The following is a 26210-nucleotide window of genomic DNA, read 5'->3' on the forward strand; positions in this document are numbered from 1 at the left end:
AGTTTTTGAGCAAGTAGTAATCTGATGAGAACTGTGCTTTAGGATGATTAAAATATGGCAATAGCCTATTGGCTAAATAGAAGAATAATACAAGACCAACTCAGGCAGCTATTTGAATAGCCCTGTTAAGGGGAAATTGGGGGATGGTAGGATAAATGAAAATAATGAATTTGAAAAATTCTAGGATTCAGCTAATGACAGGATGTGAAGATGAAGGAGATAGGAAAGGATGAATTTGAGAGATTATTTTCATAGGATTTGGTAAATGACAGAATATGAAGATGAAGAATATGAGGGGCATGAGGTAGATTCGAAGAAGCACAAAAAGCATACTTTGTAATTATTGCATAATATTCTATTATACTGGATATACTGGATTATATAGATATAATATAACTTATTTTTACCACTTTCTATCACTAGACTGTTCATTAAGCCAGCCTGGAAAAATAAAAAGGTGGGTGGAAAGAGAAGAAGAAGGAAGGAAGGAAGGAAGGAAGGAAGGAAGGAAGGAAGGAAGGGAAGGAGGGAGGTAGGTAGATAAGGAGGGAGGGAGGGAGGGAGGGAATATTAAAAAAGAAAGACTGAGGAAAGAAGCAGGGGAAGGGGAATAGTGAGGAGGGCATGGGAGGGAGGGAATGAGATCAGAGACAGGGGAAGGAATCACAAAGGGGAGAAGGAAGGGTGAGAGAGGAATAGAGAAGGGGAGGAAGGGGAGGAAAGGAAGGTAATGGAGGTAAGGAAGAGAGGAAAGGAAGAAAGTAATCTTACAAAACAAAGGAAAAGAAAATGTGAGCTGACATGCCTGGACACTGAACATTTGTTGAGACACACACAAAAGAAAACTAACTGAAACTCCGCGTAACTCAAATCGTTTACATACATTTATGTAAATATTAATTCGAAGAAAAATTAAAATCCATTTGAATATAACACCTTTATGCTATATTTATCATTATCAGATTACAGGGACATTAATCTGTATTTAACTTAAAGAGTAATAAACCAAAATAACATATAGATACTGGTATTAAAAAAGGTATAGCAGTTACCAAACTAAACCAAAGTTAAAAACCACAACATTTTTTTGAAAACAGCTTTTTAGAAAAATGTTTAAAAGATTTTACTACCTATAATATACAGATAAATAAAGTATCATGCATATATAAAATATAATAAGTTAGACTCAGGGCTCTGCACTTGATATTTCCTCTACTGGAAAGTTCTTCAGCCAGCTTTGCACGGTTCATGCCTTCTTGAACCCTTTATTAGGGTCTCTGCTGGAATCTCATCTCCTCAGAAAGACCGTTCTTGTAAACCCAATTTAAAAGAGCACCGCTAGGCCGGGCGCGGTGGCTCAAGCCTGTAATCCCAGCACTTTGGGAGGCCGAGACGGGCGGATCACGAGGTCAGGAGATCGAGACCATCCTGGCTAACATGGTGAAACCCCATCTCTACTAAAAAATACAAAAAAACTAGCCGGGCGAGGTGGCGGGCGCCTGTAGTCCCAGCTACTCGGGAGGCTGAGGCAGGAGAATGGCGTAAACCCGGGAGGCGGAGCTTGCAGTGAGCTGAGATCCGGCCACTGCACTCCCGCCCGGGCGACATAGCGAGACTCTGTCTCAAAAAAAAAAAAAAAAAAAAAAAAAAGAGCACCGCTGTCACTCTATCCTCTTAATCTGTTTTACGTTTCATCATAGCACTTATCATTACTTCAGATTATGAGATTTACTGTTTACTTGCTTATTATCGGTCTCCATCTTAGAGTGTAAACGCCATTATACTCTAAGAGGTCAGAAAATCTGTCTTCCTTTTCAGTTATATATCCTCAGCATCTAGAACAGTGCCTTGTACTCAATAAATAGTAGTTGAATAAATAAATGAGTAACAGATGAGTCATATTTTGAACATAAAGAATAATTTTCTGATATTTGGAAATACTTTGGTCAAGGGAAGAGAAATAATTACTACAGGATGAAGATTCTCATTCCTGACTGTGCCTGAACACAATAGACACTACTGAATAAATTTAAAGAGTATAAATATATAAATTATGTAAAAGAGAATATTAACAAAATATTTGCACCTATTTTAAAGAAAAGCCTGTAATATAATTTGGAGTATATAATAGGTAAGTGTTTATAAGCAGAAAAGTAACTGGATCACTCTAAGATTTATCTCAAGTAGTTAGGGAAGGGACATCAGCAAAAATGTCAGAGTAAGGACCTCCAGAAATTCTCTCCTCCATAAAAGCAACAAGAGAATGGGCATAAATTAGCAGAATTCATATTTTCAGAACCACAGAAGTTAACCAAAGGCTTGCAGCAATCTAGGGAGTGTTTATTCAAGAAAAAAGGCAGTGGGAACTTGAGTACCTGCAAGCCTTGCCCCCATGGACTGAAGTGCTTTGGAGCTCTAAATAAACCTGAAAGGCTGTCAAGGCCACAAGGACTATACATCCTAGTGCTGAGTTGGGCTTGCAGCCTTGGATTTGCTAGGCATGCGACTTACTGAGACTCTTGCTGGGGCAGCTAAGGGAGGGCTTTTGCCACCACTCCCCCAACTCCCCTAACCCCAGGCAAAACAGCTTGAGGCTCCAAAAGACATTCCTCTCTGAGGAAAGAAAACGGAAGAGTAAAGAGGACTTTTGTATCTTGGATACCAACTCAGTAAGGCTTGTGTCAGAGTCATGAGACCCCATTCCAGGCCATAGCACTCCTGGATGACATCTCTAGACATGCCCTGGGCCAGAAGGGAACCTACAGTCCTCAAGGGAAGAACCCAGTCTTGGCAGGATTTGCCACCTGTTAACTAAAGAACCCTTGGGACCGAAACAACCAGCAGCGATACCAGGTAGTACCCATGTGCCTTGGATGGGACTCTGAGACATGCTGGCTTCGTAAGAGACCCAGCACATGCCCAGCTGTGGTGGCTATGCTGAGAGAGTCCTGCTTGAGAAAAACAGAGGGAAAAGTAGAGGAGATTTTGTCTTGCATCTTAGGTACCAGCTCTGCCAAGTGGGACAGAGCACTAAGTGGGCTCTCAGGGTCCCCAATTCCAGGATGTGGTTTAGATGGCATTTCTAGACCTGCCTTGGGCCAGAGGGAACTCCACTGCCCTGAAGGGTGAGTCCCAGGCCAGGCAGCATTTATCACAAGCTGACTGAAGAGCCCTTGGGCCTTAAGAGAACATTAGCAACAGCCTAGCAGTACTCCCCATGGGCGTGTGTGGTTGGTGATGGCCACAGGGAAATACTCCTCTGCCTGCAGAAAGTGAAGGGAAGAGTGGGAAGGGTAGTATCTCAAGGTTTCAGGGCTAGCTTAGCTGCAGTACAACGCAAGGTAGATTTCTAAGGTTTTTAAATCCAGTCCCTATCTCCCGGATGGCACCTCAGGATCTACCTGGGACCTAAGGGAACACATTTCCCTAAAAGGAAGGACGAAAGCCTGGCTGGTTTCACCATCTACTGATTATAGAGCACTAGGATCTTGAGTAAATACAGGTGACAGCCAGGTATGGTGGGCTGTGGGCGAGATCCAGTACTGTGGTGGCTTCAGCTCTGACCTAGTGCAGTCCCAGTGGTGGTGGCCACAGGGGTACCTGTGTCACCCCATCCCCAAGCCCAGGTGGCTCAGAGAGAGAGAGAGAGAGACCCCACTTGTTTGGGAGACAGTAAAGGAAGAGAACAAGAGTCTGCCTGGGAATCTGGAGAATTCTTTTGAATCTTCTCCAGGACCACCAAGATGGTACCTCTGATTCTGTAAGAACCACAGAATTATTGGGCTAGGGGTGCTCCTTAATGTAGATACGGCTTAGATCACAAAATCCAAGTCATTTCAAACACTTAGAAAGTGTTCCCAAGAAGGACTGCTACAAACAAGCCCAGACTTTGAAGACTATGAGAAGTATCTAACTCTTTAATCCCCAGACACCAACGAACATCAACAAGCATCAAGACCGTCCAGCAAAAAACATAACTTCAACAAATTAAGTAAGGCACCAGGGACCAATCCTGGAGAAACAGAGATATGTGACCTTTCAGACAGAGAATTCAAAATAACTGTTTTGGTCACATGCATTGGCTCATGCCTGTAATCCCAGCACTTTGGGAAGCTGAGGTGGGAGGACTGATTGAGCCCAAGAGGTTGAGCCTGCAGTGCGACGTAATAGTATCACTGCACTCCAGCAACAGGGCAAGACCCTGCCTCAAAAACAAAAACAAAAAATAAAAACAAACAAACAAAATCCCCAAATAGCTGTTCTGAGGAAACTCAGAGAAATTCTAGATAACATAGAGAAAGAATCAGAATTCTATCAGATAAATTTCACAAAGATATTGAAATAATTAAAAAGAATCAAGCAGAAATTCTGGAGTTGAAAAAAGCAACTGATATATTGAAGAATGTATCAGAGTCTCATAATAGCAGAACTGATTAAGCAGAAGAGAGAATTAGTGAGCTTGAACGGGTTATTTGAAAATACATAGGCCAGGCACGGTGGCTCATGCCTGTAATCCCAGCACTTTGGGAGGCCGACGTAGGTGGATCACCTGAGGTTGGGCGTTTGAGACCAGCCTGACCAACATGGAGAAACCCCGTCTCTACTAAAAATACGAAATTAGTCGGACGTGGTGGCGTATGTCTGTAACCCAGCTACTCGGGAGGCTGAGGCAAGATAATTGCCTGAACCTGGGAGGCAGAGGTAGCGGTGAGCTGAGACTGCACCACTGCACTCCAGCCTGGGCAACAAAAGTGAAACTCCATCTCAAAAATAAACAAACAACCAACCAACCAACCACACACACACACAAGACAAAAAAAAATAGAATAAGAAAGAATGAAGCACGTCTACGAGATCTAGAAAACAGCCTCAAAAGGGAAAATCTAAGAGTTATTAAGCCTTAAAGAAGGAAGAGAAAGAGGGGTAGAAAGTTTATTCAAAGAGATAATTTCACACAACTTCTCAAACCTAGAGAAAGGTATCAAAATCCAAGGACAAGAAGGTTATAGAATACTAAGCAGATTTAACCCAAAGAAGACTACCTCAAGGCATTTAATAATCAAACTCCTAAAGGTCAAAGATAAAGAAAAGATCATAAAGCAGCAAGAGAAAAGAAACAAATAACATACAATGGAACTACAATACATCTGGCAGCAGACTTTTCAGTGGAAATCTTACAGGTGAGAAGACAGTGGCTTGACGTATTTAAAGCGCTGAAAGAAAAAAATTTTTATCCTGTAATAGTATACCTGACCAAAAAAAAAAAAAATCCTTCAAACATGAAGGAGAAATAAAGACTTTCTCAAACAAAAGCTGAGGAATTTCATCAACATCAGATCTGTCCTACAAGAAATGCTAGAGGGAGTACATTAATCAGAAAGCAAAAAACGTTAATGAGCAGTAAGACATTATTTGAAGGCACAAAACTCACTGGTAACAGTAAGTACACAGAAAAACATATAATATAACACTGTATGGTGTGTTATATTATTATAACTGATGAACCAATGAAAAATAATAACTGACAACTTTTCAAGGCATAGGCAATATAATAAGATATAAATAGAAACAGCAAAATATTATTAAGCGGCAGGATGAAGTTAAATTATAGATTTTTTATTAGTTTTCTTTTTGTTTGTTTATGCAAGCAGTGTTAAGTGTTAAGTTGTTAAAAATAATGGGTTATAAAAAAATGGGTTATAAGAGTATTTGCAAGACTCATAACTTCAAATCAAAAAACATAAACAGATACACAAAAAATAAAAAGCAAGAAATTATATCACACGACCAGCAAAAATCACCTTCATTAAAATGAAGTCAGGAAAGGAGGAAGAGAAGACCGAAAAACAACCAGAAAACAAATAACAAAGTGGCAGGAGGAAGTCCTCACTTGTCAATAGTAACACTGAATGTCAATGAACTAAACTCTCTAATCAAAAGACACACAGTGGCTGAATGGATAAAAAAAAAGAAGACCCAATGATCTGTTGCCTAACAGAAACACACGTGACCTATAAAGACACATGTAGACAAATAAAGGGATGGAAAAAGTTATCCAATGTCAATGGAAACCAAAATGGAGCAGGGGTTAGCTATACTTATATATTAGACAAAATGCATTTCAAGACAGAAACAGTAAGACACAAGGAAGATCATTATATAATGATAAAGTGGTCAATTCAGCAAGAGGATACAACATCTGTATAAAAACAATTGTATAAAAACAATTGTAAAAAAATATATATCCAACACTGGAGCACCTAGGTATATAGAGCAAATATTATTGGCACTAAAGAAAGAGATAAATCCAAATATAGTAATAGCTGGAGACATCAACATTCCACTTTCAGCATTGTACAGATCTTCCAGATGGGAAATAAATAGTACTTGGAAAAACCTGAAGACTCCACTAAAAAACTATCAGAACTGATAAATTCAGTAAAGTTTCAGGATGCAAAATCAACATACAAAAATCAGTAGCATTTTTATATGTCAACGGGAAACAATCTGAAAACGATATCAAGAAAGTAATTCCATTTACAATAGCTACAGATAAAACTAATTACGTAGGAATTAACCAAAGAAGTACAAGTTCTCTACAATGAAAACTATAAAACATTGATGCAAGAAATTGAAGACGACACAAAAGAAGAGAAAGACATTCCAAGGTTCACAGACTGGAAGAATCAATATTGTTAAAATGTCCTATTACTCAAAGGGTTCTATAGATTCAATGCAATACCAGTCAAAATACAAATGACGTTCTTTACATAAATAGAAAAAACAATCCTAAAATTTACATGGAACCACAAAAACCCCAGAATAGCCAAAGGTATTCTGAGCAAAAAGAACAAAAATGGAAGAATCACATTACCTGACTTCAAATCCTACTACAGAACTATGGTAATGAAAATGACATGGCACTGACATAAAAACAAACACACAGACCAGTAGAACAGAACAGTGAACCCAGAAATAAATCCACACATCTCATTTTTGACAAACGCACCAAGAACATACATTGGGGAAAGAATAGTCTCCTCAATAAATGGTGCTGGGAAAACTGTATATCCATGTGCAGAAAAATGAAACTAGGCCTCCATCTCTTGCTATATACAAAAATCAAACTGGATTAAAGACTTAAGTCTAAGTCTAAAGTATGACACTACTAACAGAAAACATTGGGGAAGCTCCGACACTGGACTGGGCAAAGATTTCTTGAGTACTAGTCCCCCACAAGCACAGACAACCAAAGCAAAAATAAACAAATAGGATCACATCAAGTTAAAAAACTTCTACACAGCAAAGGAAATAATCAACAACATGAAGAGACAATACACAGAATGGGAAAAAATATCTGCAAACTATCTATCTCAGATGAATAATAACCAGAATATATAAGGAGCTCAAACAACTCTCTAGGAAAAAAATCTAATAATCTAATTAAAAAACAAGCAAAAGCTTCAAACAGATTTTTCTCAAAACAAGAGGCATAAATGGCAAACAGGTATATGAAAAGGTGCTCAGCTGGGTGCGGTGGCTCACGCCTGTAATCCCAGCACTTTGGGAGGCCGAGGCACATGGATCACGAGGTCAAGAGTTCGAGACCAGCTGGCTAAGATGATGAAACCCTGTCTCTACTAAAAATACAAAAATTAGCCAAGGGTGGTGGCACACGCCTGTAATCCCAGCTAGTCGGGACGCTGAGGCAGGAGAATTGCTTGAAACAGTGAGGCGAAGGTTGCAGCGAGCTGAGATCGCACCATTGCACTCCAGCCTGGGCAACGAGAGCAAAACTCCGTCTTAAAAAAAAAAAAAGAAAAAAAGAAAAGGTTCTCAACATCATTGATCATCAAAGAAATGCAAATCAAAACTATAATGAGATATCATGTCACGGCAGATAAAATGGCTTTTATCCAAAAGACAGGAAGTAAGAAATGCTGGCGAGGATGTGGAGAAAAAGGTGCTGCTATACACTGTTGGTGGGGAGGTAAATTAGTACAAACACTGGCGAACAATTTGGAGGTTTTGTAAAAAACTAAAAATAGAGCTACCAAATAATTCAGCAATCTCACTGTTGGGTATATACCCCAAAGAAAGGAAATCAGTATACTGCAGAGATTATCTCCACTTTCATGTTTGTTGCAGCACTGTTCACAATAGCCAAGATTTGGAAACAACTTAAGTGTCCGTCAACAGATGAATAAAGAACATGTGGTACATATACATAATGGAGTACTATTTGACCATAAAAAAGAATGAGATCCTGTCATTTGCAACAACCTGGATCAAACTGAAGATCACATGTTAGGTGAAATAAGCCAGGCACAGAAAGACAAATTACACATGCTCTCATTTATTTGTGGGAGCTAAAAGTTAAAAACGATTGAACTCATGAAGATAGAGAGTAGAAGGATGGTTACTAGAGGCTGGGAAGAGTAGTGGGGTGGGGAGAATGGGGATAGTTAGCAGGTACAAAAAATAGATGAATTAGACCTAGTATTTGCTAGCATAATGGGGTGACTATAATCAAAATAATTATATCTTTTTAAATAAATAAGAAAACATAATTATATTGTTTCTGACACAAAAGATAAATGCTTATGATGAATACCCTATTTACCCTGATGTGACCATTATGCATTGCATGCCTGTATCAAAATATCTCATGTAACCCATAAATATATACACCTACCATATATCCACAAAAATTAAAAATAAAAGATAAAAAAACAAAAGGCAAGGATGCATGTTCTCACCACTTCTATTCAGCACTGCACTAGTTGTTGCAAACACAGCAATTAGGCAAGAAAAGAAATAAAAGGCATTGAGACTATATAGGAAAAAGTAAAACTATCTCTATTTGCAGAAGCCACAAAAAATTAGGGCTAATGAACAGTTCAGGAAAGTGTCCAGATCAATACACAAAAATCAGTTTTATGTCTATAACAGCAATGAACAATCAAAAAATAAAATTAACAACCCAGTTCCATTGAAAAAAGTATGAAAAAGAGTAAAATATTTAGGAATAAATGTAACAAAAAAGTGTAAGACTTGTATAACTGAAAACTACAAGACATCACGGAAAGAAATTAAAGACCTAAATAAATGGAAAGACATCTTGTGTTCATGGACAGGACGACTTAATACTGTTAAGATGACAATACTACCCAAAGTAACCTACAGATTTAATGCAATCCCTATGAAAATTCCATCTGCCATTTTTGCAGAAATAAGCAAGATGATCATAAATTCATATGGAAATGCAAGAGACCCAGAATAGAGAAAACGATCCTGAAAAAGAAAAACAAAGAGGGCTCAAACTTCCTGATTTCAAAACTTACAACAAAGCTACAGTAATCAAGACTGTGTATTTCACATAAGGACAGGCGTATACATTAGTGGAATGGAATTGAGAGTCCAGAAATGGACCCACACATCTAAAGTCAACTACTTCTTAAAAATGAGATGGTGTCTTACTGTTTCCCAGGCTGGACTCAAATTCCTGGGTTCAAGCAATCCTCCTGCTTCAGACTCTTGGGCAGCTGGTACTACAGATGCATGCCTGGCTCTATAATCAAATAATTTCTGACAAGGGTGCCAAGACTATTCAATGGGGTGTCAAGAAAACTCAATGGGGAAAGAGTAGTCTTTTTAACAAACAATGTTTGGATAAATGGATATCTGTACACAGAAGAATGAATATGAACTTCTATATCATATCATGTATAAACTTTTACTCAAAATGGAAAGAGACCCAAATCTAAGAGCTAAAACAACAAAATTCTTACAAGAAAACACACTGTAACTCTTTGTGACTTTGGATTAGGGAATGGTTTCTCAGATGTGACACCTAAGGTACAAGCAACCAAAGACAAAGCAGAAAAAACACACAAATTGGACTTCATCAAAATTTAAAACTTTTGTGTTTCAAGAGAGTATAAAGAAAGTTAACAGAAAACCCACAGAATGGGAGAAATTTGCAAATCACATATCCAAGAAGCATGTAATATCTAGCACATATAAAGAACTCTTACAAACCAAGAAAAAAGATAACAAATCCAATTCAAAAATGAACCAAGGATTTGAATTGACATTTCTCCAAAGATGATATACGGTTAGTAAGTGAGCATGTTGAGCACATGAAAAGATGCTCAACATTATTAGTTATTAATAAATTACAAATGAAAATCACAAGGACATTCCACCTCACACCTAGTAGGATGACTATCATCAAAGAGAGGGACAATAACAACTGTTGTGAAGGATGTGAAGAAATTGGACCTTCACACATCGCTGGTACAAAGGTAAAATGGTAATATCCAATTTGGTAGTTCTGCAAAAAGCTGAACTTAAGAGTTACCACCATACAACTCAGTAATTTCACTCATATGCATATACCCAAGAGAACTGAAAACATATGTTTACACAAAAACTTTTCCACAGATATTCATAGCAGCATTATTCACTATAGCCCCAATGTGGAAACAACCTCCATGTCTACAAATGGATGAACAGATAGACAAAACGTAACATTCATACAATGGAATATTATTCAGCCATAACAAAGGATGAAGTACTGATACAGCTGTCCCTCCGTATCTGTGGAAGATTGCTTCCAGGACCTCCTGTGGCTATCAAAATCCACATATGCTCAAGTCCCTTATAGAAAATAGTGTAGTATTTGCATATAATCTACACACGTACTCTTTATATATTAAATAATCTCTAGATTACTTATAATGTTTGATACAAGGTAAATGCTGTGTAAATAGTTGTCATACTGTGTTGTTTAGGGGAATAATAAGATTAAAAAGTGTGCACATGTTCAGAGCAGACACAATCATCCTTTTTTTTTTTTTTTTGAGAAGGGGTCTCACTCTGTCACCCAGGCTGGAGTATAGTGTCCGATCTTAGCTCACTGCAACCTCTGCCCCCCACCCGGGCTCAAGCAGCCCTTCCACCTCAGCCTCCTGAATAGCAGGGACTATAGGTGCATGCCACCACACCTGGCTAATTTTTGTATTTCTGGTAGAGATAGGGTTTTGCCATGTTTTCCAGGCTGGTCTTGAACTCCTGGGCTCAAGTGATCTGCCTGCCTTGGCCTCCCAAAGCGCTGGGATTACAAGCATGAGCCACCGCACCCTGTCTTTTCTGAATGTTTTTGATCCTCAGTTGGTTGAATCCATGGATGTGGAATCCATGGGTACGGAGGGCCAACTGTACATGCTACAACATAGATAAATCTTGAAAATACACAAGTGAAAGAAGTCAGTCATAAAAGTTCATATATTTTCTGATTCCATTTATATGAAGTGTCTAGAACAGGCAAATCAATAGAGGCAGAAAGTAAACTATGGGTTGCCAGGGCCTGGAGGAGTGACTGCTAATAGGTATGGTGCTTCTTTTTCAGGTGACAAAAATTTTCTAAATTTAGATGGTGGTGTTGGTTATACAATTTTGTGAAAATACAAAAAACCACTTACTGAATACTTTAAAAGAATGAATTTACTTTATGGTATGTGAATTATATCTTAATAAAATTGTTTATTTTTTTAAAAAAGAAGCAGATAGCACACACAAGTACACCTTTCTAATTTAAAACTTACATTTTCTGTGAGGATCATGTTTTCTTTGCTGATATTTAACACTGTTGTCATTAAAGCCAGATTTATGATGTTGGTTTACTTGGCTTATTTCTTGAGGTAGAACTGCACCCTGAAAATTAAAATTCTTATAAATTAAACAAAATATTAATATTATAACTACTTATTATCTTCAACTTTTAATAATTACATTATTTTTATAAATTATATAGTTCCTTAGAAAAAAACTTAAGTAATATAGAAAAGTATACAGACTTTTAAAGCCACTTGAACTCTACCACCAGACTCATTAACATAATGATGATCACTCTAGATATTTTTTCTATGCATTTGTTTGCAAGATATAAAGAAAACAATCATTTTATAAAAATGCTACTTTTAAAATTTGAGACAGATTCTTGCTCTGTTACCAAGGCTGGAGTGCAGTGGCACAATCTTGGCTCACTGCAACCTCTGCCTCCCAGGTTCATGTGATTCTCATGGCTCAGCCTTCTGAGTACTGAGTACCTGGGACTACAGGTGAGTACAACCATGCCTGGCTAGTTTTTGTAGTTTTAGTAGAGATGGGGTTTCACCATGTTGGTCAGGGTGGTCTCAAACTCCTGGCCTTAAGCAATTCTCCCAACTTGGCCTCCCAAAGTGCTGGGACTACTGGCCTGAGCCACCGCACCCAGACAAAAATGTTCCTTTCAATAAAAGAATTAAATCTAATTTTGCTTGATGTTAACAAATGCAGAAACCAAACAAAATACTAAACTTTAGGTAAATGTTTCTTCACAAGAGAAATATCAGTCTCTAAAGATCCCCCTAGATTTGCTTCAAAATAATCCCATCCAATGGGTAGGTAGAGGTGGGAAATGAGTAGGGGTTATAGAAGAAATAGTACTGGACTAGAACATGGTAGGGAATGAGTACTGGTGGGTTCATTCATTCTATTTACTTGACATCATTATGGTTAAACTTTTCCATTAAAAATTTTTAAAAAGTTATCATTTCTGGCTCTATCTTATGAAAATTGAGGATGTTAGCCCACTTACATTCCCTTCCATGTTAATTTTTATTAATCTCATGTTTTATTGGGATTAATAACAATCCCAATACCTGATTTTTATTAATATTTATATTGTCAAGGTTTTTAAATGATGGAAGACTTCACTACTAGATAGCCAGACTGATTATAGAGTTACAGTAATTGAGACAGTTCATAAACAGACAGAATTAGCAAAATGGCATAAGTTTCATATGAAGATTCTATCAGATCCTTTCATTTTTGCATAGGAAGAGAAAGCCTGAATGCAAAAAGAGACAGACAATTTCCCACAGTTGAAGCAGCAAGAAGCAAAAGTGGAGGCTAGAGAAGGTCAATACAAATGAATTATTTCACAGTTTTGCTTTTGGTAGGCCCTATTTACTTTCTTCTCAGCACAGACAAATGGACACTGGGTATGGAGACACAACACGTCCTCGCTGGTAGTGGGCATGCTCCAAAATAGTTGTGATATGCATAGGAGTACCACGGAAGATCTAATGAGGTCACATGCACAGAAACACTCAAGGCTCTTCAGTTTTTAAAAAATATATATTTTCTTTTTTTTGTAGAGACAGGGATCTTATTATGTTGTCCAGGCTGGTGTCAAACTCCTGGGCTTAAGTGTTCCTACTGCCTTGGCCTCCCAAAGTGCTGGGATTACACGCATGAACCACCATGCCCAGCCCAAGGCTCTTCAGTTTTGTTTTTTGTTTTTGAGACAGGGTATTTGCTCTGTCACTCAGGCTGCAGTGCAGTGGCGTGGTCTTGGCTCACTGCAACCTTCGACTTCTGGGCTCAAGCAATCTTCCTGCCTCAGTCTCCTGAGTAGCTGGAGCTATGGGCATGTGCCACCATGCCTGGCTAATTTTCGTATTGTTTCGTAGAGATGGGATTTTGCCATGTTGCCCAGGTTGGTCTTGATCTCCTGGGCTCCACGGACCCAACCACGTTGGCCTTCCAAAGTGCTGGGATTACAGGTGTGAGCCACTGCAACTGGCCAGCTCTTCAGTTATTAAGAGTCAAAATGGCACGAGATTTCTATCATCATGGCACAATGGCTGGTGGGACTTTGGCCTACAGCAGTACATTATGGGTGATTTTGACTCTAAGGAGAGGAATTAGAACATTACGCTAGAACAAGTATTGTCTGAGTGTCTATTATGTGCCAGGTATAGTAAATGAACTGTGTACCCATTATTTTAATGTCATTATAGTAATGCTACTATCATAATAATGCTGTTATTATTTTGATTTTATTTTATAAACAAGTATAAATGAGGCTCAAACTGATAAGGCAATTTATCACAGATCTATGTAACGGGAGAGCTGACATTTGAGCTCTAACTCCAAAATCCATGTTCACAGTACTACTTCAGAGAGAAGATAAGCCATATGTTTAATCAGAAAGCAAATATTTGGGTATAGTTCTTTAGGGTGTTCTGTTTGATATCTATATAAAGGTATTTGTACACATTGCCATGTTTTGCCAATCAAAGCTTGAATATTTTTTATCACAGTGAGTTCTCTTGAATTTGCTCATCAGGTTAGGCTGCTTATTAATGTATATGTGTTATATTTTGGCTCTCATAATTCTTAGGACATTTAAGAGATAAAACATGAGAGTGTTCAGCTGAAATAAACAATGAAATAGCACCCAGTAAGACGGGTTGCATGCAGGAGATAATGAGAAAATATAACATCAAATGATTCTCAAGGAAATAACCGATTTTGACTGAGACCTAGAGGGTTATTTGTAGTGAGAGAAAAAATGGGCATTCTAAGTGGAAGGAACAGAAAGAACACATAACCCCAAAAGGGAATCATCTGTGGGAAAGCGAAAGTAAAGAGACCAGTTTGACAAGAACAGACTATTATGTCCAAATGGTTGGATATACATCATATAATTAGGTGGGGTTAGATGATAGAAGGCCTTAGACATTAGTTTGAGGAGTTGAGGCAGCATTCCAACCCTGGAGCTGTAGATATTCTAGAGTACGACAGCAATACTATTTTGTGGCTAGAAAATACCTTAGAGGTCATCTAAGTGAACTTCATTGTATACATGAGGACACAGAAGCCTAGGGAAATAAGCCTCTCTCTGAGGAGATAAGAGTATTCCAGACAAATTCAAAGGCCCTGTTGTGGGTATCATCCCTGGCATACTCAAGGAAGAGGAAGAAGACCATTATGGCTGTAGCAAAAAGGTGACTTATAGAAAATGTGATTAGAGAGGTGACACATCAGTATTGTATGGGACATTCCAGGCCATTATATAAAAACAATGGCTTTTACTCACTGAAATGGGGAATCAGTGGAGGGTTTTGAGCTGCAGAAGGACATGATCTCTGATTTATATTTTAATATCATCACTCTGCCTGCTATCTTGAGAACAGACTGTAGAGGAGCCAGGATGGAAACAGATTACTGGACTACTGCAACCATCAAGGTGAGAGTTGGTATGAATTTGGAGTAGGGTAGTAGGAGCCTGTGAGAAATGGTCCAATTCTAGACATATTTGGAAGAGACTTACAGATGATAGTGAATTGGATATGAGGGTAAAAGAGAAAGGAAGGAGTAAAGGATGTGGCTCTTAAGGTCTGAGTGAAAGGAGGGAGTGGCTATTAACTGAGATGGGAATGACATCAGGTAACCTAAGTTTGTGAGGGAAGAACGAGAGTTCAATTTTGGATATGGTAGGTTTGAGATGTATATTAAGTATCCAAGTGGAGACACAGAGTTGGACATATGAGTGGTGATGAAGGGTTGAACATTGAATCTAAAGATCATAAAGGACTTCCAAGCTGGAGAGAGAAGTTTGGGAGTCATGATGTATGCATTTTTGTAGGTATATGTTTGTGTGTGTATCTATTTCTATCTTATCTAAATCTATTTTTTTCTCTATCATCTATCTCTCTGTAATTATCTATCAATCTATCCATCCATCCATCCATCCATCCATCCATCCATCCATCCATCCATCCATCCATCTATCTATCTAAGGAAATGGGTATAGATAGAGAAAAAGTCCAATAATTTAGCCCTAGAGGATTCCATCTTGAAAGAGCCTGAGAGATTAGGTAAAACTGACAAAGAAGACTGAGAAACAACAGGCAATGAGACAGGAAGAAAAACAGGGAAGGGTGGTATTCCAATGACAAGTGAATAATGGATGACAAAGAGAACAGAGGAATCAACTGTATGAAATGCTGCTGATGGGCCAATTCAGATGGAAATTCAGACTTGATCACATGGTTTTGCACACGAAGGTCCTTGGGAACCTTGAAAGGGCAGTTTTAGTAAAGTGATGGGAATGAAAGACTGATTAGAATGGGTTTAAGAGGGAAAGGGAGAGAGAGGCACCAGTATAGACAATTTTTTCAAGGAGTTTTGTTCTAAAAGGAAGCACTACTCTAAGAACCTTCTTGCCTTTATCTATTTGTTCAACTTTTTAATTAACTCTTGCTCTTCCAATCTTTTACTGAGGACTGTTCCTCCAAATTCAACAACAGTTTTCTTTTCATTTTTTGCCTTACCGCTTGACTAATGACTTTGACTGTTACCTCTCTGCTAAGTATTACTAATCTATATCTCTCATTTGAACCTCAGTCAAGATTTAATCCAGTATCTGCAAATTTCTAGAACCGATATTATAGCTGGATACTCCACCATCACCTCAACCTCAAGGTGTCCCATCTTAGACAAGGCAGCATGAAAGAAGAAGAAAAATTTTTTTTAAGTAAAAAAAAGAAAAAAAGAAAAAGTCCCAGATTTGGCCTCACCTAAAGTCACTTCTCTTACCCTTATTTCTACCACCACCATTCCTCAGGCATATAATCTAAAATGCTTAAGAGTCAAAAATTTTTGCTTTCTAACATGATTTTTACAATGATATTATAAATCATTCTATCATTCTACTCCTCAGTTCCTGCAACTGGACTTTAGATTGTCATTCTTGGCCTAAATTAACTTTCTAACTACGATTCTCGTTTCCTATCTTTTTCGCATATAGTCCTTCTTACATACTGCTGACTGATGAATCTTTCTTAAAGACCCTTTCATCTTTTTTGACCCCAAGGCAAAATTGGGCAAAATATCTCTTGGGTTTGAACCCAGTTTACACCCTGAAGCAGTGTGGTGCAGTAAGTACAGTACCGGACTCGGAAACAGGAAATTAGGTTTTGTGATTCAAATAGTTTAAAACAAAATAATTTATGGATAACCTAAAGAAAGCTTATAATAGCATATTGGCTAAGGAGACCTATGTATCTTGTCACCCTAATATTTTTCTTTACTCTTTAGACTAAGTTATGACATATGCACTAATTTTTTATGTTTATTTTACTATTTATATTTATTTTGCCATTTATACTTCCTTTGTAATTTTCTCTTTTATCTCTGATAATGCCACCATTACTGCAGGATACTAGAATAAATGAGGGTCTGAAGGTACAGGCTACTGGTTTATAAACTTCAACATTCCTTTTTTTTTTTTTCTGAGATGGAGTCTTGCTCTGTCATCCAGGCTGGAGTGGAGTGGCACAATCTCGACTCATTGCAACTTCCACCTCCTGGGTTCAAGTGATTCTCTTGCCTCAGCCTTCCGAGTAGCTGGGACTACATGTGTGTGCCACCACACCTGACTGATTTTTTGTATTTTTAGTAGAGATGGGGTTTCACCATGTTGGTCAGGCTGGTTTTGAACTCCTGACCTCAAGTAATCCTCTGGCCTTGGCCTCCCAAAGTGCTGGGATTACAGGCGTGAGCCACTACGCCTCACCGAACATTCCTTTTTGATCTAAGCTGAGAAGATAGGTAACCAGCAAAACATGTAGTAGGAATTTATTCCTTTCCTCTTCCTTTCTTTGTCTGAGTCTCTACTCTGTTAGCAGCACTTTTTTCCTCTTCTTAATCTCTACCAAGGAATGCTTATTTGTTCATTCATATTTAAGATAACCAACTACCAGCATAAAGTGACATGTTCAAGTGGAAAAAAATAAGTTGTTAAAAGCGATAAGGGCCTTTGTTAAATTTAAAATATAGTTACTATGACTTTGTAAATAACTAAAAAAACCTAAAGCTGATTTAAAACAAGAATTATCTATACTCTCAACTCATTGGTCCAGAAACGTTTACAGGTCTGAAAATAATTATGAAAATTCATAATCACATGGAACCAGAAAAGAGCCCAATAGCCAAGGCAATCTTAAGGAAAAAGAACAATGTTGGAGACATCACATTACCTGACTTCATGTTATACTGTAAGTTTATATTACCATGTATCTGCCATGTAACAAAAGTAGCATGGTACTGATATAAAAACAGACACATAGACCAATGGAACACAATAGAGAACACAGAAATAAAATGGCACACTTACAACCCCCTGATTTTTGACAAAGTCAACGAAAACAAGCAATGGGGTGATAACTCCCTATACATGATGCTGGGATAGCTGGCTAGCCATATGCAGAAGAATGAAACTGGACCCTTACCTTTCAGCATATACAAAAATCAACTCAAGATAGATTAAAGACTTACAACATAAGACCTCAAACTGTAAGAATCCTAGAAGAAAACCCAGGAAATACCACTTGGAGTATAAGCCTTGAGAAAGAATGCATGACTAAGTCCTCAAAAGCAATCACAACAAAAACAAAAATTTACAATGGGACCTAATTAAACTAGAGTTTCTGCTCACAAAAAAAACTATCAACAGAGTAAACACACAACTACAGAATGGGAGAAAATATTCGCATACTGTGCATCTGACAAAGGTCTAATATCAAGAATCTATAAGGAACTTAATTCAACAAGCAAAAAACAAATAATGCCATTTAAAAATGGGCACAAGATGCTTGCTTCAGCAGCACATATACTAAAATTGGAATGGTACAGAGAAGATTAGCAAAATCTTAAGAAAATTTATATTTTAATTAAAAAATTAATTTTTTAAAAAATGGGGAAAAGACATGAATAGACGCTTTGCAAAAGACATATAAGTGGCCAAGAAAAATATGAAAAAAATGTTCAACATCACTAATCATCAGAGAAATGCAAATCAAAACTGCAAGATGATACCATCTCACACCAGTCAGAATGGCTGTCAAAAAATAACAGATGCTGGTGAGGTTGTAGAAAAGGGAATGCTTATAAACTCTTGGTGGGAATGTAAATTAGTTCAGCCACTGTAGAAAGTAGTTTGGAGGCCGGGCGCGGTGGCTCAAGCCTGTAATCCCAGCACTTTGGGAGGCCGAGACGGGCGGATCACGAGGTCAGGAGATCGAGACCATCCTGGCTAACATGGTGAAACCCCGTTTCTACTAAAAATACAAAAAACTAGCCGGGCGACCTGGCGGGCGCCTGTAGTCCCAGCTACTCGGGAGGCTGAGGCAGGAGAATGGCGTGAACCCGGGAGGCGGAGCTTGCAGTGAGCTGAGATCCGGCCACTGCACTCCAGCCCGGGCGACAGAGCAAGACTCCGTCTCAAAAAAAAAAAAAAAAAAAAAAAAAAAAAAAAAAAAAAAAAGAAAGTAGTATGGAGATTTCTCAAAGAACTTAAAACAGAACTACCATTCGACCCAGTAATCACATTGTTGGGTACATACCCCAGGGAAAATAAACCATTCTTCCAAAAAGACACATACCCACATATATTAATTGCATTTGCTATTCATACAATAGCAAAGACATGGAATCAACCTAAGTGCTCATCAATGGTGGATAAGATTGATGCATTGATTGATTTAGAGACTAAGTTAGTTACTCTGTTGCTCAGGCTGGAGTGAAATGGGGTGATCTCGGCTCACTGCAACCTCTGGCCTCCCAAGTTCAAGCAACTCTTTTGCCCCACCATCAAGAGTAGCTGGCTAATTTTTGTATTTTCAGTAGAGATGGGGTTTCACCATATTGGCCAGGCTGGTCTCAAACTCCTGACCTCCAGTGATCCACCCATCTCAGCCTCTCAAGGTGCTGGGATTACAGGCGTGAGCCACAGCGCCCAGCCAGATTTTTAAAAATGTGGTATATATACATCACGGAATATACACTATGGAATACTATGCAGTCATAAAAAAGAATGAAATAATGTCTTTTGCAACAACATAGGTGGAACTGAAGGCCATTATGCTAAGTGAATGAACACAGGAACAGAAAACCAAATACTACATGGTTCTCACTTATAAGTGGGAGCTAAGCATTGGATACACATGGTCATAAAGATGGGAATAACAGACACTGGGGGTTACTAGATGGGGGAGATAGGGAGGAGGAGGGAAGGGCTGAAAAACCACCTATTGGGTACTATGCTCACTGCCTGGGTGACAGGATCATTTGTACCCTAAACTTCACTGTCACACAGTATATTCATGTAACAAACCTGTACATGTATCTCCTGAACCTAAAATAAATAAAATTGAAATTATTTTTTTAAAAAAAGAACATTCATGATCAAAATTGTCATTTTCTATTTTATGAGATTTCACAGAAAAATCATCATTGTAGTCTTAAAAGAAAAATATAAAAAAAATTTTCTTTAAATTAATCGTCCATCAAAACAAGGAATACTAACCTTCTCTTGTACAGCTGGCTGAAAGTGTTGCATCTTTCCAGATCCCTGTAAGGACTGCCAAATGTTGCAGAATTCATCATCATCTTTAGCAGATACCTAGCAAAGCACAAACAATTTCTTAAGAAAATGAAATAGGAAGAAATAAAAATGCATATTAAAAATCAAACAATTTATTTATTAATGTTATTCAGTGGTAGATGGGATATTAAACTAACTTGTTTTTTTTTTTTGACTCGGGGTCTTACTCATGTGGGGTGTTGCTCATGTCACCTAGGCTGGGAAGCTGTGGTGGGGTCACAGTTGACTGTAACCTCAAATTCCTGGGCTCAATCCTCAGCCTCCTGTGGAGCTAGGACTACAAGCATGTTACCACCATGCCCAACTAATTTTTTTTTTTTCTTCTAGGGATGGGTTACCGTGTTTTGCTGTATTGCCCTATTGCCCAGGCTGGTCTTGAACTCCTGCCTCAAGCAGTCCTCCTGCCTTAGCCTCCCAGAGTGTTGGGGTTACAGATGTGAGCTACCACATCCACCCCTAAACTAACTTTCATTATGTGAAATCTCTTAGTTCCTTTTTTTCTAAAGCTCAGTATAGTAATCACAAAAGTATTCTGTGAGAGTGAAACTGGTGTTCTTTATATGCAACTGGTCTTGAATGGTTTTATTTGTTGAAAAAGAAAGCATAACAAACACTATAAAAGATTACACTGAATTAATATCCCCATCAATAGGTTTTTTTTTGTCTTCTAATGTAAAATACATTCTCTCACTCAAATTAACACCTAAAAATTTTATTTTAAAAATCTTCACCTTACACAAAATAATCTAATAAATTTAAATATCAACGATTAAGATTAAAACTCTGGAAAAATAGGCACCAAATTTTGACAGTGGTTACCTATGAGATTTGAGAGGCCGTTTGCTTGTGTTTCCTTTGTTATCATCTACTTCTGTGTTTTCCAATTGGTTTATAATAAACAGGTACTATTTGGGTTAAAAAATGTACTTAATAGGCATGAGATTTGGGGCCATGGAATTAAATAGTGTCTCAAACAAGATAACTCAATTTTTGTCCCTAGAAAGAATAAATAAAGGAAATCACCCATAAATTGTATGGTAGAAACTTGAAAATTGCTTTTGATAAATGTGATATAATCTTTGCCCTTTATCTTTCAAATTTGTTATTTATAGCAGATAGCACAGGACATTTGGATTATATAAGAAAAAAAATTAAATGTTAACTTGAAAAGTAAACATATAAAAAGAAAACATGAACATTCTTAAGTTCCTTATTTAAATACACTTTTTTCCTTTAATACAACTGTTATTTTGTAGCAGAGGTAGAATGCTAGCTATAGCATTCTTTACTAGCCTAGTATTTTAAATTTGGAATTGACCTGAACCAAAACTTTTTAAATAAAAAAGGGAAACTAAGTTAAATTAGGTTTACATTTACAAAGTCTGCTGTGATTTCTGACTTGTAAAAGGGGTAAAGGTGAAGTTAAAGACTGAGAGTCTTACTTGAGTAGGAACAAAAAGTGATTGAGGGGAATGGTTGAGGCCTCCCAAATGCCCACAGGAAACTGATGAATTTGAGCTATAGTGATGCACAGCTGGTTGTGGTTTTACAATAGCTGTCAACTTCTGATTTCCAGTTTCAGAGCGACTCCCATGAGAAAGGTTCACCAAGGCACTTGTTGGCAGTCGATAACCTCTACCAGGCGAGCATCTAAAAGTAAAAAGTTACATCAGTGTCGGAAGGAAAACAATACTAAATGTGTTAGGGAGAAAAGTCAAATAATTTTTGGTGGACAATCCATCATCAGCATTAGTAAACACTACTTTTCAAATTCAGTAGAGGAACCTCAAATCATAGAAATAGCTCAATTTATAAGATGATGTATTTCTACAGAGTTTCCTAGGAGCACATTTAGTATTTACTAAGTAGAGAAAACCCAACTATGTTTTAGGGGTGTGTGTCGATTTGTTGTTAAGAAGCTTGCATCTTAATTGTTGAATACAACTGAAAATTTATGAATTTTTTTTTTGTTGTTGTTGAGAGATGAGATCTCGCTGTTACTCAGGATGAAGTGCAATGGTGCTATATCCTAGCTCACTGCAGTGTCGAACTCCTGGACTCAAGCAGTCTTCCTACCTCAGCCTCCTGAGTAAGTGAGACCACAGGTGCAAGGCACGATGCCTGGCATGCTTTTGTATTTTTTTTAGAGACAGGGTCTCACTATGTCACCCAGGCTGGTTTTGAACTCCTGGGCTCAAGTGATCCTCCATCCTTGGCCTCCCAAAGTGTTAGGATTACAGATGTGAGCCACCACGCCTGGCCTCAAACGTCTTAAAAACTGTGGAGCCGGGCATGGTGGTTCACGCCTGTAATCCCAGCACAGCACTTGGGAGGCTGAGGCAGGCGGATCAGTTGAGGACAGAAGTTCAAGACCAGCCTGGCAAACATGTTGAAACTCTGTCTCTATTAAAAATACAAAAAAATTAGCTGAGCATGGTAGTGCACACCTGTAATCCCAGCTACCCGGAAGGCTGAGGCAGAATTGCTTGAACCCGGGAGATGGAGGCTGCAGTGAGCCAAGATCATGCCACTGCACTCCAGACTGGGCAACAGAACAAGAATCTGTCTCAAAAAACAAAACAAAACAAACAAAAACCAAAAAATGAAAACTGTGGTTTGGGCAGTCTAGGTTATGAAAGCTCAGGAGCATAGAACCATTCTCAGTACGCTCTTCCTAAGCAACAGGGTAAATGTTAGCTTTGATTTCATTTGTCTATTGGTAAAATGTGGAGTCCGGCCCTTTTTTCTCTCATTTTCCCATCTTAAAGTTCTGGGTCTGTATCTGGAAAGGCTTAAGAGACAAGTATTTGTGATTTCCATCTTTCACGGCCTTGATAAACGTGTTAGATATTAAAGAAACCTTCTCTTTTCAACTCTATGACCTACTTTTTTCTCTTTGAGAGTATAATTTTCTTATATTGAAAGAAAGTGCAAAAGTAGAGTTCTATGACAAACCTTTGTAAGTTCAAGGTTGCTAGGAAGTATCTATTTTCATGAGAACTAAACTTACTAAAGATTCTGCATTACAGAAATGAATATACTGCAAGCAGGTAATCTTTTACCCAGCTCTCTATCAGTCAATGAATTCACTGTCCCTTACTAGGAGACGGGGAAAAAAAGACACCGAGGAAAAGAAAACCACAAAAATATACTTAAAATATATTTTGAAAAGTTAGTGAATCAAAGGCATCAGTAATCAAACATTTTCATGAACAATAAAATCAGACAGGAGATCCGGATTCTGCCACTGCATGTGAAGAGTATAGACAGGAGAAGTCTTTGAGTAACAAGCATATTTAAGTTGCAAAACAACAATAATAGCATCCTGAAGGTAACTACTTGGTATAACGGCCAAAGACTGTGATTTCATGCAAGGAGGTTAAAAAAGGGTAATTTTTTATTTTAATTACTCATTCATCAAAATAGAAGAGAAAAAGAAACTAGATAAATTCAGTTGCTTTCCAGCTGATTTTTAGAAAGTAGAAACTGGAAAGGATTTTGTTTCATTCTCACAATAACCTAGGGAAGTATGTATATATCTTCATTATAGATGAGGAAATTGAGGGTCAGACACTTAATTAACCTACCCAAGGTAACACAATGTTTAAGTGTGAGAGTTTACACCACAGTGCCTCTCATTTTATCATGATCCTTGTTCCTATAACTTTAAACTTTCTATTGGCACTTTCCCCCAAAATACTCATCTTATCTGTGTTAACTCTCTTCCTTTAAACCTCCTAACCTCCAGTTAACTTTCTCCTTTCCTTTATAGTCAAACTTCCCAAGTGTTGCCTCCATTTCCTGTCTCCATTACTACACTTGCCATTCACTTCTCAAATCATGCCAATCTGTCGTGAGCACCTACAACTCCACTAAAATTGGTGACAAAGACATACATGTCACTAGTTTCAAAGGACATTTCTATTCCTCAAGTTATTTAACCCTAATACCATTGTTTACATATGCTATTCTATCTTCCTGTGCACATGTCATTATTCCCCCCTTTTTTCCCTCGGTAGCTATTATTCATTCTTCAAGTTCTATCTTAAATACCACTTCCTCAAGGAGGCCTTTCCGTTACTCGCAGGACGGGTCATACTCTTTATAAAAACCTGCACTTCTTCCTAGTGCTTGCCATGTTTTAATTAAGTAATATTGTAATCAGTTGCTTAATTACCTCCCTCACTAAAATGAAAGCTCTATGAGGGTAGAAAGCATATCTGCCTTATTCAGTGTTACATCTCTAGTAGCAAGTATGTCTTACACATACCATGAATTGAAATTGTAAACAAATAAAAAATAATGTAAAGTCACTGGCCACATGAACATATTCACAAAGGGAAATTATCACTGGGAAATACAAACCTTATTGTTAACCCTCCAGGAAATTCTTCATCAAATAATACTTCAAACAGTACATCAGCTTCTCTATTAGCTGTTAAAACAGGGAGAGAAAGAGACAATAAAAAATCATATGAAAAATCAACATATAAGTTTTTGGAGTGTTTGGAAGTATTTATTATAAAAATTCTGGATATGATATAAAATGTTCAGGATATGAAGAATGGCATAATATTAATACAAGGAACGTTATATAAGCTAAGAAACAGAATACCAGTGCCTTAGAGGATCATTATTGTCCCAATTCCCAACTAGGTAACCATTATCTTCAATTTGGCAGTTATGATTCCTTATGTTTCTTTATACTTCTACTACATACATATGTATCTGTGAATAATATACAGTATTGTTTTGCAAGTTTTGAAACATATACATGATATCATAGGGAATATATTATTTTGCAACTTATTTTTATTTCTTTCAACATTATATTTGTGAGATTCACCCAGGTAAACATGTACATTCAGTTTTCTGGATATATAGTATCCCATCTATGGGTATACAATAATTTATTCATTCTCCTGCTGATAAACATTTAGGTGATTTCTAACTTTTGCTATTACAAACAATGCTACAATGAACATGCAAATGTGTCCTTTATGCAGGTGATTGTCCCCTAGGTTAAAAGTGAAAACTGCCGGGTCTTAAGGCATGTACTTTTTTTAAAAAAAACAGCCTTACTGGGCTGGGCACGGTGGCTCATGCCTGTAATCCCAGTACTTTGGGAGGCTGAGGCAGGAGGATCACGAGGTCAGGAGATCAAGAAGATCCTGGCTAACACGGTGAAACCATGTCTCTACTAAAAATACAAAAAAAAAAGTTAGCCAGGCATGGTGGCGGGCACCTGTTGTCCCAGCTACTTGGGAGGCTGAGGCAGGAGAATGGCGTGAACTCGCGAGGTGGAGCTTGCAGTGAGCCAAGATTGCGTCACTGCACTCCAGCCTGGGCGACAGAGCAAGGCTCCATCTCAAAACAAACAAGCAAACAAACAACAACAACACAGCCTTACTGAGGTATAACTGACATATGATACACTGCACATATCTGAAATATACAAGTTAATGAGTTTTAACATACATAATTAACCATGAAGCCATGACAAATAGGATAATCACTTCCAAACCTTTCCATGTCCTTTTGTAATCTGAATCCTCCTAATCCAGGCAACAACTAAAACGCTGCTGTCACCATAGGTTACTTTATATTTGTAGAATTTTATGTAAATGAAATAATACAATGTATATTCCTCATTCGTCTGGCTTCTTTGAGCATAATTATTTTGAGAGTCACCTATGTTGTGTGTATCAGTAGTTTCTTTTTTATAGCTGAGAAGTATTCCACTGCATATGTATCCAAGAATTTGTTTACCTATTCACCTATTAATGGGAATTTAGATTATTTCTAGGCTTTGGTTATTACATACAAACCTGCTATGAAGATTCACGAACAAGGTTTAATGCGGATTTAAGTCTCATTTCTCTTGGGTAAATACCCACCTATGAATGGGATGGCTGGGCCCTATGCTATG

At 37.8% G+C, this 26210-nt stretch overlaps 1 protein-coding gene across 5 annotated transcripts in view; it reads right to left on the reverse strand.

Annotated features, from left to right (window-relative positions):
• XRN1 (5'-3' exoribonuclease 1) overlaps nucleotides 1-26210 on the reverse strand; it is a 147646-nt gene that overhangs the window by 46220 nt on the left and 75216 nt on the right. For all 5 annotated transcript variants that reach the window (XM_030934851.1, XM_030934849.1, XM_030934850.1 and 2 more), the window contains 4 exons: nucleotides 24647-24716; nucleotides 21724-21931; nucleotides 20204-20299; nucleotides 11610-11718 (listed from right to left, as the gene is read on the reverse strand). In XM_030934851.1, the coding sequence (XP_030790711.1) occupies nucleotides 11610-11718; nucleotides 20204-20299; nucleotides 21724-21931; nucleotides 24647-24716 (483 nt within the window). The remainder of the gene's footprint in view (nucleotides 1-11609; nucleotides 11719-20203; nucleotides 20300-21723; nucleotides 21932-24646; nucleotides 24717-26210) is intronic.

The sequence above is a fragment of the Rhinopithecus roxellana genome, chromosome 1, assembly GCF_007565055.1.
Source record: "Rhinopithecus roxellana isolate Shanxi Qingling chromosome 1, ASM756505v1, whole genome shotgun sequence".
Classification (NCBI taxonomy): Eukaryota; Metazoa; Chordata; class Mammalia; order Primates; family Cercopithecidae; genus Rhinopithecus; species Rhinopithecus roxellana.